Consider the following 15,788-nt stretch of genomic DNA (forward strand, 5'->3'; position numbering starts at 1 on the left):
TCATTAACCAGGAGCAAAGGCTCGACTTAAACCTGCAATGCCTTGCCTTTCTTTATCTGAGTATTTGGGACACATTTACTGCTTTTCATCATATTCAAATACTGGGAAAAGTGAATGTAAATTTTCTCCCTGTGCTTTAGTAATTACTATTTGGACAGTAACATTTATCCTTGAAACTTCCCCAAGGGGAGAGAAATGATGCCAATGTTAAGATCTGGTGTGCGGGGATGGCCGCAAGTGTTAGCATCTTTCAGCCAGGCTTTGTTTCTGGTTGTCTGCTTTGTGGAAAGCAGGGAAGCCAAGGTGTTTCTTTTAGAAGTTATGAACTTACGTAACCTCATGTTCAAAACACATGTTTGATAAACTGTAAGCTACAGAGTAATTATAGCATACAGGCGTTCTTTATTTTTATGCCTGCTATTTATCCTTTAATTATAGGGAGTTGGTCATAATTACCATATTTATGAGGAAAATTCATGATTTCTCTGAAAGCTAAGTAAATTTGAGCATTGATTACATTTGGTTTTATGTAAAGAATTAGTCTTCTGTGGAAATTGGTCTGCCTAATTAAATGTCCACTAAATATTCAAGTGACTTTTCTTTATAACCATTTTTGTTATAAAGTCATAAAAATCCTAAATGTATCTCAATAGTACGTTGTTGGGGAGGAGCTGTGGACCGTGTGAACAGCTGGTACTCTGTTTGTAGCATAAACGTTGGTGACTTGAACCCATAGCTGTTTCCGTTAAGATTACAGCCAAGAAGACTTGAGTTAGAATTGATTCAGCTGCCACCGGCATCAACAATAACAATAGCAAATTGTAGGTGCAGTACGTTTCTTCCATGGGACACAGTAAAAGACAGTGAGCTGCTTCTAGTCACAGCTTTTGAAGGTGGATTTTGTATACTTTTGACCTCTAACAACTTCCGATCCTTTGGACCAAGACCCATTTTAAAACAAGGAAAAATAGCAAATAGATAAGCACAAACTGAAAATAAAGCTTGCGGGCAAGAGGCCTTTCCCACATCCAGCGTTTCATTCATTACTATGGGTTTATACTGGAAGGACATCCTTACAACAAAAACAGCGCCCAAAGAAACGAAATCTGCATACTGCCCCACCTCCTGGACTCGCCGTCAGCCCGACCAGTGGTCTGCGTGGTGTGTCAGCAGCATGGGCATGAAACTGCGCAGAAACACAGTCACCTTCGGGATGCTCGTGATTCCAGGTTCTTCTCCCACCTGGTCACCTGCTGAATCACCAACATGATCATATGAAACTGTGCCCTCCACACTTTGCCTCAAGATCTCAGTTGGAAGATTTCCAAACTATTCTTAGAAAGAATTAAGGGATCCTGGATTACTCCACTCACACTCATTTTACGATTATACTTGTATACCCGTTGTGATTGAAGCGTGAAAAAACCAGGACAATAACTCATTTAACATGATTTCCTGACAGAGGAGAGAGAGATTTCAAGAGAAGGAACATATTGTTGACAAAAAGATTAACTTCAAGAAACGTAATTACATTTCTTGTAGATAGCATCTGCTTGCCACTGTCAAGGAAATTAAATAACATGTGTGAAATGAGGGATGAATGACAGCTGGCTCACCTAGAAACAAATGCCTCGTGTGTAGGCCGTGTTTTTCAGCACATTTTAGTGCAGTTTTTATGGTAAAATTAGGTACCTCAGCTGATAATCAGGTCAACTTATACTCAAGTACATACGGTACTTCAGTCACAAAATAAAAACCAGTGCTAGAAATCATAAAGAGCAAACTTCACACTGGAAAGAGTCAAATCGGTTACATTGATCAGAGGTTCCGAGCACATAGGTGCTATTATTGCTAGGTACCAACAAATCCATTTCCGTCCACAGTGACTCTTGCAGCAGAACAGTACCCTGGCCAGCCCTCCACCGTCCTGTTCTCAACGATGCCGGCATTTGAGCCCATTGTTGCCATCACTGTATCAAGGGGTCATGTGGAGAACTTTCTTCTCTCCTGGCCTGCCACTTTATCCAGCAAAAAGATCTGTTCTAGGGACTGGTCCCTGATCAGATGGCCAAAGTACATGAGATAAAGTCTCACCATCCTCCATTCTCAGGAGCATTTTGGCCATATTTCCAAGACAGATGTGTTCATTCTTGAGCAATCCATGGAATAGTTAATAATCTTCCTCTGCACCATAATTCAGAGACACTCATTCTTAATTACTATCATTTATGCATAGCTCAAACTTTATAGGCATACAAGAGACTGAAAAGATCATGGCTTTGGTCAAATGCACTTAATCTTCAAAGTTGCATCTTTACTCTTGAACACGTTAAAGATATCTTTTTCAGCCGAGTCGCCTAATGCAATACACTATTTAATTTCTTGATTGTGCTTTTACAATGTTGATTGTGAAGCCAAGTAATTCCTTGGCAACTTAAAGATGTTCACAATTTATCATCATGTTTCCTCTTGATCCAGTTGTGAGGATTTTTACTTTATTTCAAGGTGTATACAATCCATAATGGAGGCAGTAGTCTTCAAAGGCAGCGCAGTTTTATATTGAGGGTTGATAATGAGTCTAACCCAATCCTGATGACACATTTTTAATATAGAGTCGGCCTTCTCTGATTATTTACCCTGTGTACAGATAGAATAAATATGGTGAAAGGGTACAACCCTAATGCAAACCTTTATTTTCAATCATTCAGTATTTCCTTGTTCTATTTGAACGACTGCCTCCTTGTTTATGTACAGGTTCTGCATGAATAAAATTAAGTGTTCGAGAATTCCCATTCTTTGAAATGTTACCCATACTTGGATATGATCCACACAGTGGAAAGCATTTTCATATTCAGTGAAACAAACGTCAACAGATATTTTGGTTTTCTTTACATTTAACCAAGATCCATCTACTAGCAACAATAATAGCCCAGTTCACATTCTCTTCTGAGTCAAGTTTGAGTTCCTGGATGCTTCCTGTGGGGGTCCTATTTCTGTATGGTCATAAGCAAACCTGGCATGTTAAATTAATGCTTTTGTTTAATAATTTTCTCATCCAGTGGACCACCTTTCTTTGGAAGGGGAATGAATATGGATCTCTTCCAGCCAGCCAGATAGCTGTCTTCTACATCTATTGGCATAAATGACTGAGTACCTCCAACGCTCGCTTCCTTTTATCAAGACATCGCAATTGGGATTCCTTCTATTGTTGGAGCCTTGCTGTTTAGCCAAAACCTTCAGGGTGTTTTCCATTTCTTTGCTTAATACCATTAGTTGTTGGTCATATGTTACTTCCTGAAACGAGTGAACATCAAGCAGCTCTTTTCGGTACAGTGACTGTATATGCTTTCTGTTTTCTTTTGTTGCTTAGTATGTCATTCAATATTTTGTTCATAAACCCAAACTCAACTGCTACCAAGTTAATCCCAACTCAGTGACTTTAAGTTTTTCCATGAAATTTTTAAGCCCGTTATGAACATCCATCTTCCCGCTATCAGAAAGATAGAAATAAACTAAGTGGATAAGCAAACTGTGGCACATACACACAATGAAATACTATGCAGCATGGAAAATAATGGAAAATCTGCAAAACACCTTTTAACATGGATGAACTCGGAGGACGTTTGCTGAGTTAAATAGGTAAATCATAGAAGGGTGAATATTATAGGGGACTACTATTATAAAAAGTCAAGAAAAGGTTTTCGCTCTAACAGAAACATTTATTGATGGCTACCTGGGGTGGGAGGGTTAGAAGCTGTGAATCACGAATGAGGGAAAATCAGTAACATACTGACTTTTGTGAAGGGGGCAACAAAAAATAAATTATGATAGATGATAGGTTGATTGATAGGTAGATAAAATTAAAACGGCCCTAGGAATGGTAAATTTTGGTCTCAAGCATACCCCACCTGAATTGAAAGACTATTCAAGAATAGATTTGACATATTGAACATTAATGAGTGAAGACCAGACAAATTGTTTGATGATATCAAGAACACCATACACGAAGAAAGCAAAATATCACTAAAATGAAAAGACCAAAATGTATGTCAGAAGAAGACTTTGAAACTTTATCTTTCATGTATAATAGCTAAAACTAAAGGTATAAATGGTTAAGTAAAAGAACTGAAAAGATTTCAAAGGGTAGCTTTAGAAAGCAGACTAAAGTATTATAATGAAATGTGAAAATACCAAAAGACAAACAAACAGGAAGAACAAGCTTGGAATTTCTTAAGGCAAACTGAAAAATAGAAATGCAAGCCTTGCGTGGCTATATTGAAGGATCCTATAAATAAAATATTGAATAGTGTATGTTTAATTATGAATGGCTGTTTGCAGCTGTTTCTTCTCATTTTTACCCATGCCACCTCAGCAAATGAAGGTCTCAGAAGCTTTATCCCATTCATTACATTAAGGTCAACTCTGGTTTGAGGAAACAGCACCCCCACACACACGCTTTGTGTGCCTTCTCAACTGAGGGGCTGGCTCATTTTTCTGCTCTGTATCAGCCAATGTCCACTGACATTCATAATCGGCAGTTACTTCCAGGAGTAGAGTCCCACGTCATTTCCAGTGTGTGTTAATCTGGACTCTCTTCCTGACATCGTTTCCCCACTGATGGCCCTGTTAATACTTAAACCATTGGTGGCATAGTGGCTGGCATCACAATGACACACAAGGCACCACAGTACAACAGACCGATAGACGAATCTTGGATATATGGGCATATCTTGGAGATATTGTGAGTTCCAATCCAAACAACTGTGATAAAGTGAGTACAGCAATAAATAATCATGAGGATTTTTAGGTTTTATTGTAAAATATAAAAATAATAATTATGTTTGCATTATTCTATAATCTATAAAAGTACTCTATCTGTAATAGCATTAGAGAAAAATTTGAAATATAATGACAACTACAAAATATGACTTAGAGACACAAAAGTGAGCACACGATATTGGGAAACTGTTAACAGACTTGCTTAAAATGGGTTGGTACAAACCTTCAATTTGTAAAAACTCATGTATGTCTGCATAGTAAAAGAATAAGAGAATGCAATTGATCCGAAAAAGGATGATGTAGAGGAAGTGTCACAGAAGCAGCGTATGAGGGAGCATCAAAAGCTTGTGGAAAATATCAAGTATCTTATAATATTATTTTTCCATGAACTTTTGAAGCCCCTTCTATGAATTATTGTAGATCCCGAGGAAAAGAACAAATGAAGCATTTATATTCAGAGATGCAATAAAGAAAAAAATTTCTTCCAAGTAAATACCTGAGTTTCCAAGCTTGAAGAGCTAACCTAACAAACCCATTGCTGTTTACTTGCTTGTGACTCAGAGAGCCCACTCTGAGAGACAGTTGAAGTGCCCACAGGTTTTCAAAGCCAACTGCCGCTCTGTCTGCTACGGAGTAGCTGCTGTGTTTGAGCCTCTAACCTTCCAGTTAGCAGCTGAGCGCTGAGCATTGCACCACCTGGCCTCTGTGAAGAGTTAAGTAGATGCTACATAAAATAATTAAAAGTGAAAATTTTCCATTTCACTACTGAAGAAATGATCCTAGGAGTATTGGGATAAAGCGTGTCATTGTGCCCACTTATAAACTACCACCTTCCTTAAGGGACTATCCTTCCTACATCATTTATCTTAGAGTTGATAAATAGGAGATAAGAGGACATGATTTATACCTAATCAACCCTAACTCAGTTAAGAGTTGTTGCTAACTTACTGTTCCTATGCTTTCTGCCAGAGAAGACTGTGTTATGGTTAGTAGCTACTCCCTCAGCCCGAATCCCTGGATGGAAATGCATGAGAAGCAGATCAGCATCCAAGTGCTAGCCTGCAGTTGAGCTGTAGAAGCTGACTAACAACTGTCAGGGAGAAAAGCTGAGCTGCGTTGGACTACCACTTGTAGCTGATAAAGAAAATGAGCTGAAAGAAAACGCTCAGTCATAGCTTTCATTGCTTTCTGGCGGCATAGTGGGTTACGACTTTGTGCGTCAGTTCAAAACCACCAGTTGCTCCGTGGGCTAAAGATGAGGCTTACTTCTACTCAGGTGAAGCTTTACAGTCTCAGGAACACACAAGTGCAGTGGTTTTTGAGTGAGCTATAGTGCAAGCAAGGGAAGGCTGAGCTTGGTTTCCTCTTTCCCCGGGAACAGCCTATGAACATGATAACGGGATGGCACTAGTGGTGGAAGAGTGCTCAGCATGGTGTCAGAGTGGAAAGGTGGCTTCAACTGCCCCTCCCTGTGCTCTGATTAGGAGGCTTTAGCAGTGTTGCCTAAGGGAGGCCTCTGCCAAAGGGCCTCAAGAAAGAGTCTTCTATGTAGGACGCCACTAGGCGAGCAATTGCAACTCAATATAAAGAACAGAGTCCTCACAACTGGACCAGTAGTTCACATCGTATCAATGGAGAAAAGGTTGGAGTCCCAAAGAGTTTGTCTTGCTGTGATCCACAATCAATGCTCGTGGAAGCAGCAGTCAAGAGATAAAACGATGCATTGCATGAGGTAAATCTGCCGCACAAGAATTTTGTAGAAGATTGAAAAGCAAGGATGTGACTGTGATGCATGTGAAAGGTGGACATTGGATCAGGAAGCCTGAAGAAGAATGGATGCATTGAACTGTGCTGCTGGAGCAGAATCTTGGAAGTCCCGTGGACTGCCCCAAAGACAAACAAGTCCATCTGAAGTATGCCCCAGTGCTCAGATGGCAAGACCGCATCGTAAGTGCTTCGGACATGCTGCTGGCGAGCCCAGTCCCTGGACAAGGAGAGGGACATCCCCAAAGAGGAGACGTCCTCAGTGAGATGGAGTGACACAATGATGGAGGGACAGGCTCAAACGCAGAAACCGCTGGGAGGCTGGCACAGCGTCAGGCAGTGTTTTGTTCTATTGTCCGTAGGTTGCTGTGCGTCAGAACCGACTAGATGGCACCTCATCGAAATGTGGGGTGTAGAGCTGAGTGCTTAGTTGACACGGTCAAGGACTGCAGTGCATTGTGGGTGGGGAAGGCAGGTTTTGCTCTGCAGCTTGCCAGGTTAACTCCTTTGTAATTGCCTATGGTCAGCCTAAAGAAATCATATATAGATTTTTTTTATCCAGAAGTCAGCCTCTTTCCCAACATGCTAGATAAGGGATAAATCAATACTTGTTTTTGGAAATGACAGAGCTTTTTAGGTTGTTGTGCAAAAAGTGAGCCAGCACCAACAGAAACAGCTGGCTATGTAGTCAGAGCTGAAAGCATATTGACTCAGACTGTACCGGGAACCCCACTAGCATTAGATGGCAGAATGCCTTAAGAACTTGCAAGGAAAAAGGTTGTGACATCTGTCAAACATAATGAAAAAACACATGGCAGACGATAGATTAATAGATCAACTAGAAAAATAGATTACTGAGACCTCCTAAATATAGGACATTTCATGGCTCAAAATTACTTTTCAAAATAGTTAAAAAAGAACCCACAGACTGGGGAAAAGTGTTTGTTAGTGACATTTTGGACAAGGGACTAATCACTAAATTTTATAGAAAACCTCAACACCTCAACAAAAGATAAATTAAAGCAAGGGGCAGAGGACGCGAATGGACAGTTCACTAAAGAAGACATTCAAATGGCCAAAAATTATATGAATATATGTCCCAATCATTTGCTATTAAGAGAGATGCAAATCAAAGCAACAATGAGATAAGCTCCCAATCCAGCTTTGATAGTGACATTAAAAATAATAAAATAGGCTGCTCTGCCACGTGAGTTCACTCCTCTGCTGCTGCTGCCGTGGCTCGTGGTCCCAAGAAGCACCTGAAGCGCGTAGCTGCTCCAAAGCGCTGGATGCTGGACAAACTCACTGGTGTGTTTGCTCCTCGTCCATCCACTGGTCTCCACAAGCTGAGAGAATGTCTCCCGCTGATCATTTTCTTAAGAAATAGACTTAAGTATGCTCTGACAGGAGATGAAGTTAAAAAAATTTGCATGCAGCGGTTCATTAAGATTGATGGCAAGGTCCGAACTGATACAACCTACCCTGCTGGCTTTATGGATGTCATCGCCGTTGACAAGACCGGAGAGAATTTCCATCCGATCTATGGCACCAAGGGTCACTTTGCTGTTCATCGTATTACACCTGAGAAGGCGAAGTACAAGTTGTGCAAAGTAAGAAAGATCTTTGTGGGCACAAAAGGAATCCCTCACTTGGTGACACACGATGCTCGCACCATCCACTATCCTGATCCTCTCATCAAGGTGAATGACACTGTGCAGATTGATTTGGAGACCGGAAAGATGACTGATTCTATCCAGTTCGACACAGGCAACATGTGCATGGTGACCGGCGGTGCTAACCTGGGAAGAATTGGTGTGATCACTAATAGAGAGAAACACCCTGGCTCTTTTGATGTGGTTCATGTGAAAGATGCCAATGGCAATAGCTTTGCCACCCTGCTTTCCAACATTTTCGTTATTGGAAAAGGCAGCAAACCCTGGATTTCTCTTCCCCCAGGGAAAGGCATCCGCCTCACCATTGCTGAAGAGAGAGACGAGAGACTGGCTGCCAAACAGAGCAGTGGGTGAAATCATCTCTCGGTGGAGTGAATGAAGAGAGCTCTACAATAATAAAGCTTTTTTTTCCTTAAAAAAAAATTTTTTTAGCATAATTTTTAAAAGTAGTTACTTCTGATTGAACTATTAGATTGTATGGTATGTGAATTATATGCCAATAAAACTTAGGAAATTTAAAAAACAAAAAATACTGCTCAGAAAATAAAAATGAACAGAAAACAACAGAATGTTGGAAAGTGTGTAGAGAGATTGGGATTCTCCTTCAGAACCAGTGGGCCTAGAGAACAAGACAACCACTGTGGTATGGAGCTTCCTCAAAAACATTGAGAATAGAAATATCAGGTTAGCCAGCAATTTCTATACTTGGTATATACCTAAAAAGATAAGAGCTGTAGCACACCCATATTCACGGAAACACTATTCATGTAGCAAAAAGATAGAAGCAATCTAAATGTCCACCCGCCGAAGAGTGAATAAAGCCTTTGGTCAGTGCTCACAGCGGAATACTGTACTATGTAAGATTAAAGAACAACAGTGAATCTGTGAAACACATCATGACCTAGGTGAACCGGGAGTTCATCATGCTGAGTGAAATTAATCAAGCCAAAAGGAAACATTGAATGAGACCACTTTAATTTAAAAAAAAATCAAGAAAGATTTTTGACTGTAAAATAGATGTTGATGGTTACCAGAGATAGGGGGTGGAGGGAAGAGAGGTAGGGGAGGCCCTAGGTTATGGAGCAGACAGATGTTAGCTTGGTAGAAGAGAAAGGCAATAGCCAAGAAGAAGGAGTTGGGTGAAAAATAAGGGAAGCAAGGAACGACATTGGGCGGCTTAATGAGTTGTTGAATGTAAAACCGAGAATCTCCTCTTTAATCTTAACCTAATTCAAATGAAAAATGGTTTGTTTTTTTTAAGAGAATTCTACCTCAATAAACACACCAATTCAACTATCTACCTAACAATAAGAATCCATCCTTCTGAGAATTCAGGGATTATACTATTTGTGAAGAAGTACTAAAAGGTGATTGATTACCAGTAACTGAGAAGTGTATTAATACCTAGAACTCTCTGATTGACAAAGTTATTATATGAATGGATAAAAGTAAGAATCAAATCCATTTAAAGGTAGAATTAATCCTAATTACCTTAGGTAAATATTGTAACAGGAACAGACCAAAATTACAAAACATAGAAAAGAACAAAAAACAGACGCAAGTCATAGATAATACTAACAAACATTTAAAAACATGATAATTTCTAGATTTTATGAAGGAAAAAGCCCTTTACTGTTCCATTCAAGGCTGTTGCTGTTTTTTTTGTTTTAAATAAAGGCTACCAAAAGCAATGCAAAACAATTTATAAAAAGCCAATGACAAAGTAAAAACCATAAACAAGACACATGTCAAAGGATTCATGCTTGTAATTTTAAAATCACATGAATAAAAAAATAGACAAGGTGACGAATAGGCAGGTGTCTTGCTGAGAAGTTGGTTCTGACTCTGTAAACAATTAGGGTCATGAAAAGCAGTTGATATTTACATGACCTGTGGGGTAACCACATATATACCATCCCACAAAAGTTTCAGCCTCTCAGGTTTCTTGAGAAGCTTATATCCCAGTTTTAGTACAGGTTTCACCTGGCAGGGACTTTTATAACTGCATTAATCCAAAGAAGTTGGCCTTACCTCACCAATACCACCCCTAGAATCCACATGAGGTATATGTGCCCAACATAATTATATCAAAATCCATAATCTCTCACGGCCTGCCATTGAATTGATTCCAACTTGTCATAACCTTATAGATTTCCAAGGCTCTAAGTCTCTCTGGGAGCAGAAAACCTCATCTCTCTGGTGTGTTTAAACTGCCTACCTTGTGGTTCTCATCCTAATGCATAAAGCACTCCATCACCCAGGCTCCATAATACTTCAAAAAATGTTTTCCTTTAATTCCCGCATGCTATCAATTACTGAACACACACACACAAATCAAAGAAGAAAATAAATTGGTCATGAAAGGGTGACAAAAGAAAATGGCATGTTCTGAATGGTGAATAAATTGAGATAGAGCAATACTGAAGCACAAGCTCAATCCATTTAAGGCACAAATATTTACTCAAAACAAGAGCATGAGATGACTAGCTGTCTCCTTTGTCATGAGATCAGAAGAGCTGGATGTGCCCAGTGTCATAACGAAGCATTTTGATCAAAAAGTCTATGTAATGATCTTGATCAAAAGGAGGGAAATGTAAAACAGAATTTCAACTTCTCATGAACTCCTGACTTTCTGAAGCAATGAAAGTTAAAAGAGCCTCTAAAACTATTATGCCAAGATAAGGCTGAAACCTTAAGCTAAAAATATCTCCTAAGTGTTAAGCCAAACAATCATTCAGCTTAACTATTTAAAAATATCTGGTTTGAACACTATGTTTCAAAAAACTATGTATATGGGATCAAATTGACTATAGTAAATCAAAAGATTAGACAGGAATCTTAGTGTATTTACATTAGTAGCGCCAAAGCCTAAATTTCTTGGCACATAATAGTTGTCTAACAGAAATTATGTTCCCTCTTGCAACAATAGTAATTCCCTTAACAAGGATATTTATTTTATTTCATATTAGGGCACTCCTATAAACATAACTGAACTATTTAAACATTTGTACAGATTGTCATGCCCCACGTGTGGCAGAAAATATTATAGTATGAAATGCTGCATGCATTAGTGCCATAGCAATAGCAAAACCAATCCTGTGGTTTCTTGCCAAGACAAATATGATTATACATTACCGTGTTCCCTGTGATAAATTCCTTTGAGGTTTCAGAATGCTGTGCATGAACAACTGTGGCAGTCTACTTAAAATTCAGTTTTTCAAAAAAATGCAAATCTTTGTTTTACAGAGCTGCTGAACTGAAATGTAAATGTTATATAGGGCCTTGTCAAAACAACTTTATTAGTGATTATATATTGGGACAGGTAGTCAAATGAAAAATACTCATATTTTAGGCATTTTTCCTTAATCTAAGCTTTGAGGCCTTAAAAAATTATTTATAACAAAGAAATGATTTGTAGTCAAACATTGTCTACAAGTTACCATTTGCTCTTATGTGTTAAATTTAAATTTTCTTGATAAAAGTATATGGAAAATGTAAGTTTAAGAAAACACACATATAATTATGTTGGCATCAACATTTTAGGTTTAAAAAAAAAAAGCAAGCACATTCTGTTACTACTTTGCCATATGTCATTTCTTTCTATTTGTGCTCACATATAATCAGCACCTATCTTCTTCATTATTTGTAAATCATAATACACTATATGAATAATAACAGCCAAACTTTTACAGCTAACAGAACATTTGTTATAAAACCCTCCTTCCGTAAATTAATTTTGAGTACAGAGAGCAAGCGTTCTCATTTGTGTGAATAAATATAGAATTGATGACTGTGTTTCTATATTGCATAATTCATTCAGTCATTTGTTAATGAAGGAGCAAGTAAAACAATGGCTGATCTAAAGCATCATTTGCAATGCACACAGAACTAGTCCGACGTGGGAAATGGTTCACACTCTTCGCCCAGATCTCGTCTCTGACAGTGGACCGTCTCGCAGACGTCGTGGGCGACGTCACAGCCAAGAGCGCTCCCACCCTGTGGCACGTGTTTTATAAGAAAAATGTGAAAGTATGTTTATATAAAAGCCAGGAAAGCAAACTAAACACTGATTCAGTCGACAGCTTTAAAAATCAGCCCAGGTTTGTTTTTTAATGCTTTGATTAAAGGAGCAACCAAGGAACAGATAAGTCATGTGTGCATGTTGTTTAAAATGTACAACCCTATCCTACCACAATAATAGCTGGAGTTTGTTTTCATGCTTTGTTTTTTAGTTTCTTTCAAGAACTTCTGAGGAAAGGAGATGTGTACAGAGTATGTGTACAATCCAGCCTTGAATTTTATATATATGCATATTTGTGGCGGAGTGAAATTTCTTAAATTGGCTCTTCTATGTCTCTGTAACTCCACCCAAAGGACTGAGTGGGATTATGCAAACAGGGCATGTATAACAGTCATAGCGGGGCTTGGTCAGTTTGAGTTACCTCTCCCAGGCCTATAAGGACGCAGCAGGAGCAAAGAGAAAACACTGCAGAACCATCAGAAGAAGAGCATGTTTGAGATCTCCGTGTGAATAGCTGAAGCAGGGACCAGAAACCACAGAGACACAGGGCGTATGTGGCACGGGCAGATGGGACAGAGCCAAAGAGACCACCCAAGGTGAAGAAACCATGAAACAGAACAGAAGAGCCGCGCCCAGACTACGGGCCTGGGGGGCATAGCAACAGGCTTGCGTCCTGGTCCAGGAGGCCTAGGCCCAGAGGTGGAGGCCTGGAGAGGCTTGTCTGCTGGCTGGGGAGGGTGTTGCTGTAGACAATCCTGTTTGCTAACATTGGCTTGTGGTAAGTGTTTAACTTCCTTGTAAAACCCCATAATTTTAAGTATTGTCTGTAATTCTATGTGATCTTTTCAATGAATTATTGAACCTAGCATGGATACAGAGTGGCCTGGGAGAAACAGCTGGTGTTAGACTGTAAAACACGATGGAGAGCAGAGGCAATGGGAAAGCCAGGGGAGGTCAAATACCGTCCCTCTAAGCTGTTTGACACATCAATCTACTTTCGCTCCCATAACATTATCTCATGAGTATTGTTGTACATGAATAAATATAGAAATCATATCAAACATGAGAGTAAAAGCTAATCTTTCATGAGAGGTTCATATGTGTCTGAAATTAATAGAAGAATCTCACACATAAAATCTCATTTAATTTTTATAGAAATCATTAAACAAGTCTTATTAGCACTATGATACAGAGAAGGGAATAGAGAGAGGTTAAGAGACTTTCCAAGGCCATTTAACCTCTATAATCTGAAACTAATATGAAACCATATTTGTCTGACTTCAGAATTCATGTTCAGATTCACTGTGCTGGGTGTGTTTGTCTGAGAAACAAATCCACAGAAACTCATGTATAAGAGAGTTTTATATAAGGGTAAGTGTGCATCAAGAAAACACCCCAACCCAGTGCTGCCCAAGCCCACAAGTCCAACATTAACCCATATGTCCGACACCAGTCCACAAAGTCCTCCATCTCATAAAACAGACGCAATGATGCCGACTGCAGGAGGAAAGCTGAGCCAGTGAATGTATAAGCATCTCAGTGCTGGCAGGGGTCTCCACACGGCTGCTCCAGCACCCAGGGCTGCATCGGGGTAGGTCCATGTGGCTTCTCCTCAGGGATGTCTTGCAGGAAGTGAGCCTTGCCAGCTGAAGCAAGGAACTGGCTAAGGCAGCTGCACCCTGGTCTGACCATCACAAATCAAGAGACTCAAGAACTCGAAAGGCAAGGCTCACCAAGCCAGTTATCTCTCCTCCCTTCAATTAACCCCACATGTGTTTATCGGCCAGGTTGGCATAATAAATGCTAACTAACTCACTGGGACAATATTATGTGATGACATTGACAAGTAATAGCCTACGTAAATCACTCAACCATTACCTTTTCATTGGATCATTGCTTTTGGCTCTCCACAATTATAAACTGTGCTAAGGCAAACACTCTTAAAATGTTTGTTTGTAAGCTCAGTAAATAATTTACTCATTCATAGAGTTGAATAAATTCATAGAGTTGAAAACACTGAGACAAAAAAGATATTCTTGATTCATATTTAAAACGAAAAACAAAACCAACTGCCATCTAGTTGATTCTGACACACAGTGACTCTATGTAATGCTTCTGAGACTTTAAACCTTTACAAGAGCAGATGGCCTCATCTCTCTCCCTCTGAGAAGCTGGTGGATTTGAACTGATGACCTTGAACTTAGCAGTCCAACGCTTGCCCCACAGTGCAACCAGGACTTCTCATATGAGCAGATGAACCTTATATCCTTTCTAACAATGGAAAATGTTCTCTATAATCATCAGTAATATCATAGGTCAATGACAAGTAAAATGTCTTATTTGAATTTGTAATTTAAACAGTTTACAACAATTTTGTTGTACTCATTTTTCTTTTGTGACTAGTGCAATCAGATTTTGGAACAATAATTCAATAACAGAAAAACAAATTAGACCTCTTTGGTCTTTAGGCTTGCCACCATCACTAGTTGTGCTGATACGTGTAGGTTTGGGATTTGGGGGTTAGCCTTACTAAGGCACAGGTATGCTTCTTCTTAGGGTGAAGTATTGAGTTTCAACAAACACATAAATACCATCCTGTAACCAACACTGTCACCTGAGAAGACTCCCTCCTCCTCTATTATAAATGACCACTTCCACAACCTCACCTCCTGCTAACCTTTGATCTGTTTTCTCTCCCTGTACCTTTGCTTTCCCCCGATGCCTTGTAAGAGGAATCAAATCGTATGTAGCTTTTTAGTCTGACTTCCTTCACTTCCACTCTCAAATCTGAGAGTAATGCACTTGATATTTATCTGTGGATCAGTAAGTTTGGGGTTTTGTTTCTTTTCCATTGCTGAATCTGACACTCCATTGTCTAGATGTATCACAGTTTGTTACTGAAGGGCATTTGAGTTGTTTCTAAGTTTTGTGGACTGTGAATAAAACGCATAAATATTCACGTGCAGATTTTTGTCTGAATGTGTATTGTCCTTCACTTGGAAAAATACTTAAGAGTGGGATTACTAAATTGTTTGGTAAATATTGATCTCCCTTTCTTTAAAAAAAAAAAAAAAAGCTGAACTACAGGTGTGATGACAAGTGGCCCTTACAGATTTAATGGTTTAGAAGCGTTCTAGAGTTTTGGTAGTTAAATCTCTCAACCGTCAACGGAACGGTCCGTGGATTGAACCACCAATCGCTTCGTGAAAGAAAAGCCTGGCACTCTTCTAAAGGTAGAGAAGCCCCGGGGGGATTTTCACCACTCTGTCCTGAGGATTCCTGTGCGTGGGTATCAACTTGACAGCCCCCAGGTTGTTTTTTATTTCCATGAAATGATTCTGGATGCGACTCCTCTGGATTTTTCTGACAACGTAGTTGCTCTTGATGGAAGTGGACAATGTTGAACAGAGGAATTATAATCGGCTTCTGATTGTACAAGAATTTCATCACGCAACTTCATAATTCATGCCCTTTGATTCTTTTCTGTCAAGTAGCATTGGGCTGCTCAGTTAGCAAATCTAAATATTTAAAAATGATTTTTAAATGTGATA

At 39.3% G+C, this 15,788-nt stretch overlaps 2 protein-coding genes across 2 annotated transcripts in view; both read left to right on the forward strand.

Moving 5' to 3' along the window:
* The window catches only part of PLPPR5 (phospholipid phosphatase related 5), a 205,965-nt gene that overhangs the window by 178,540 nt on the left and 11,637 nt on the right, over nucleotides 1–15,788 (forward strand). The gene's annotated exons all lie outside the window — the stretch shown is intronic.
* On the forward strand, nucleotides 1,175–8,570 carry LOC101654877 (40S ribosomal protein S4, X isoform-like). The gene is made up of 2 exons (XM_013003862.3): nucleotides 1,175–1,229; nucleotides 7,756–8,570. Exons 1-2 carry the CDS (start codon nucleotides 1,175–1,177, stop codon nucleotides 8,568–8,570), a joined length of 870 nt encoding a protein of 289 aa, XP_012859316.2.

This window comes from Echinops telfairi, unplaced genomic scaffold (assembly GCF_000313985.2).
Source record: "Echinops telfairi isolate 266 unplaced genomic scaffold, ASM31398v2 ScPeMD7_443;HRSCAF=831, whole genome shotgun sequence".
Taxonomy (NCBI): domain Eukaryota; kingdom Metazoa; phylum Chordata; class Mammalia; order Afrosoricida; family Tenrecidae; genus Echinops; species Echinops telfairi.

What these genes read in the sequence shown, in the direction of transcription:
- LOC101654877 (XM_013003862.3), top strand. Translation starts at nt 1,175, where the DNA reads ATGGGCATGAAACTGCGCAGAAACACAGTCACCTTCGGGATGCTCGTG. An exon ending in CGGGATGCTCGTGATTCCAG is followed by an intron (nt 1,230 to 7,755) that starts GTTCTTCTCCCA and finishes CTGCCACGTGAG; the next exon opens with TTCACTCCTCTGCTGCTGCT.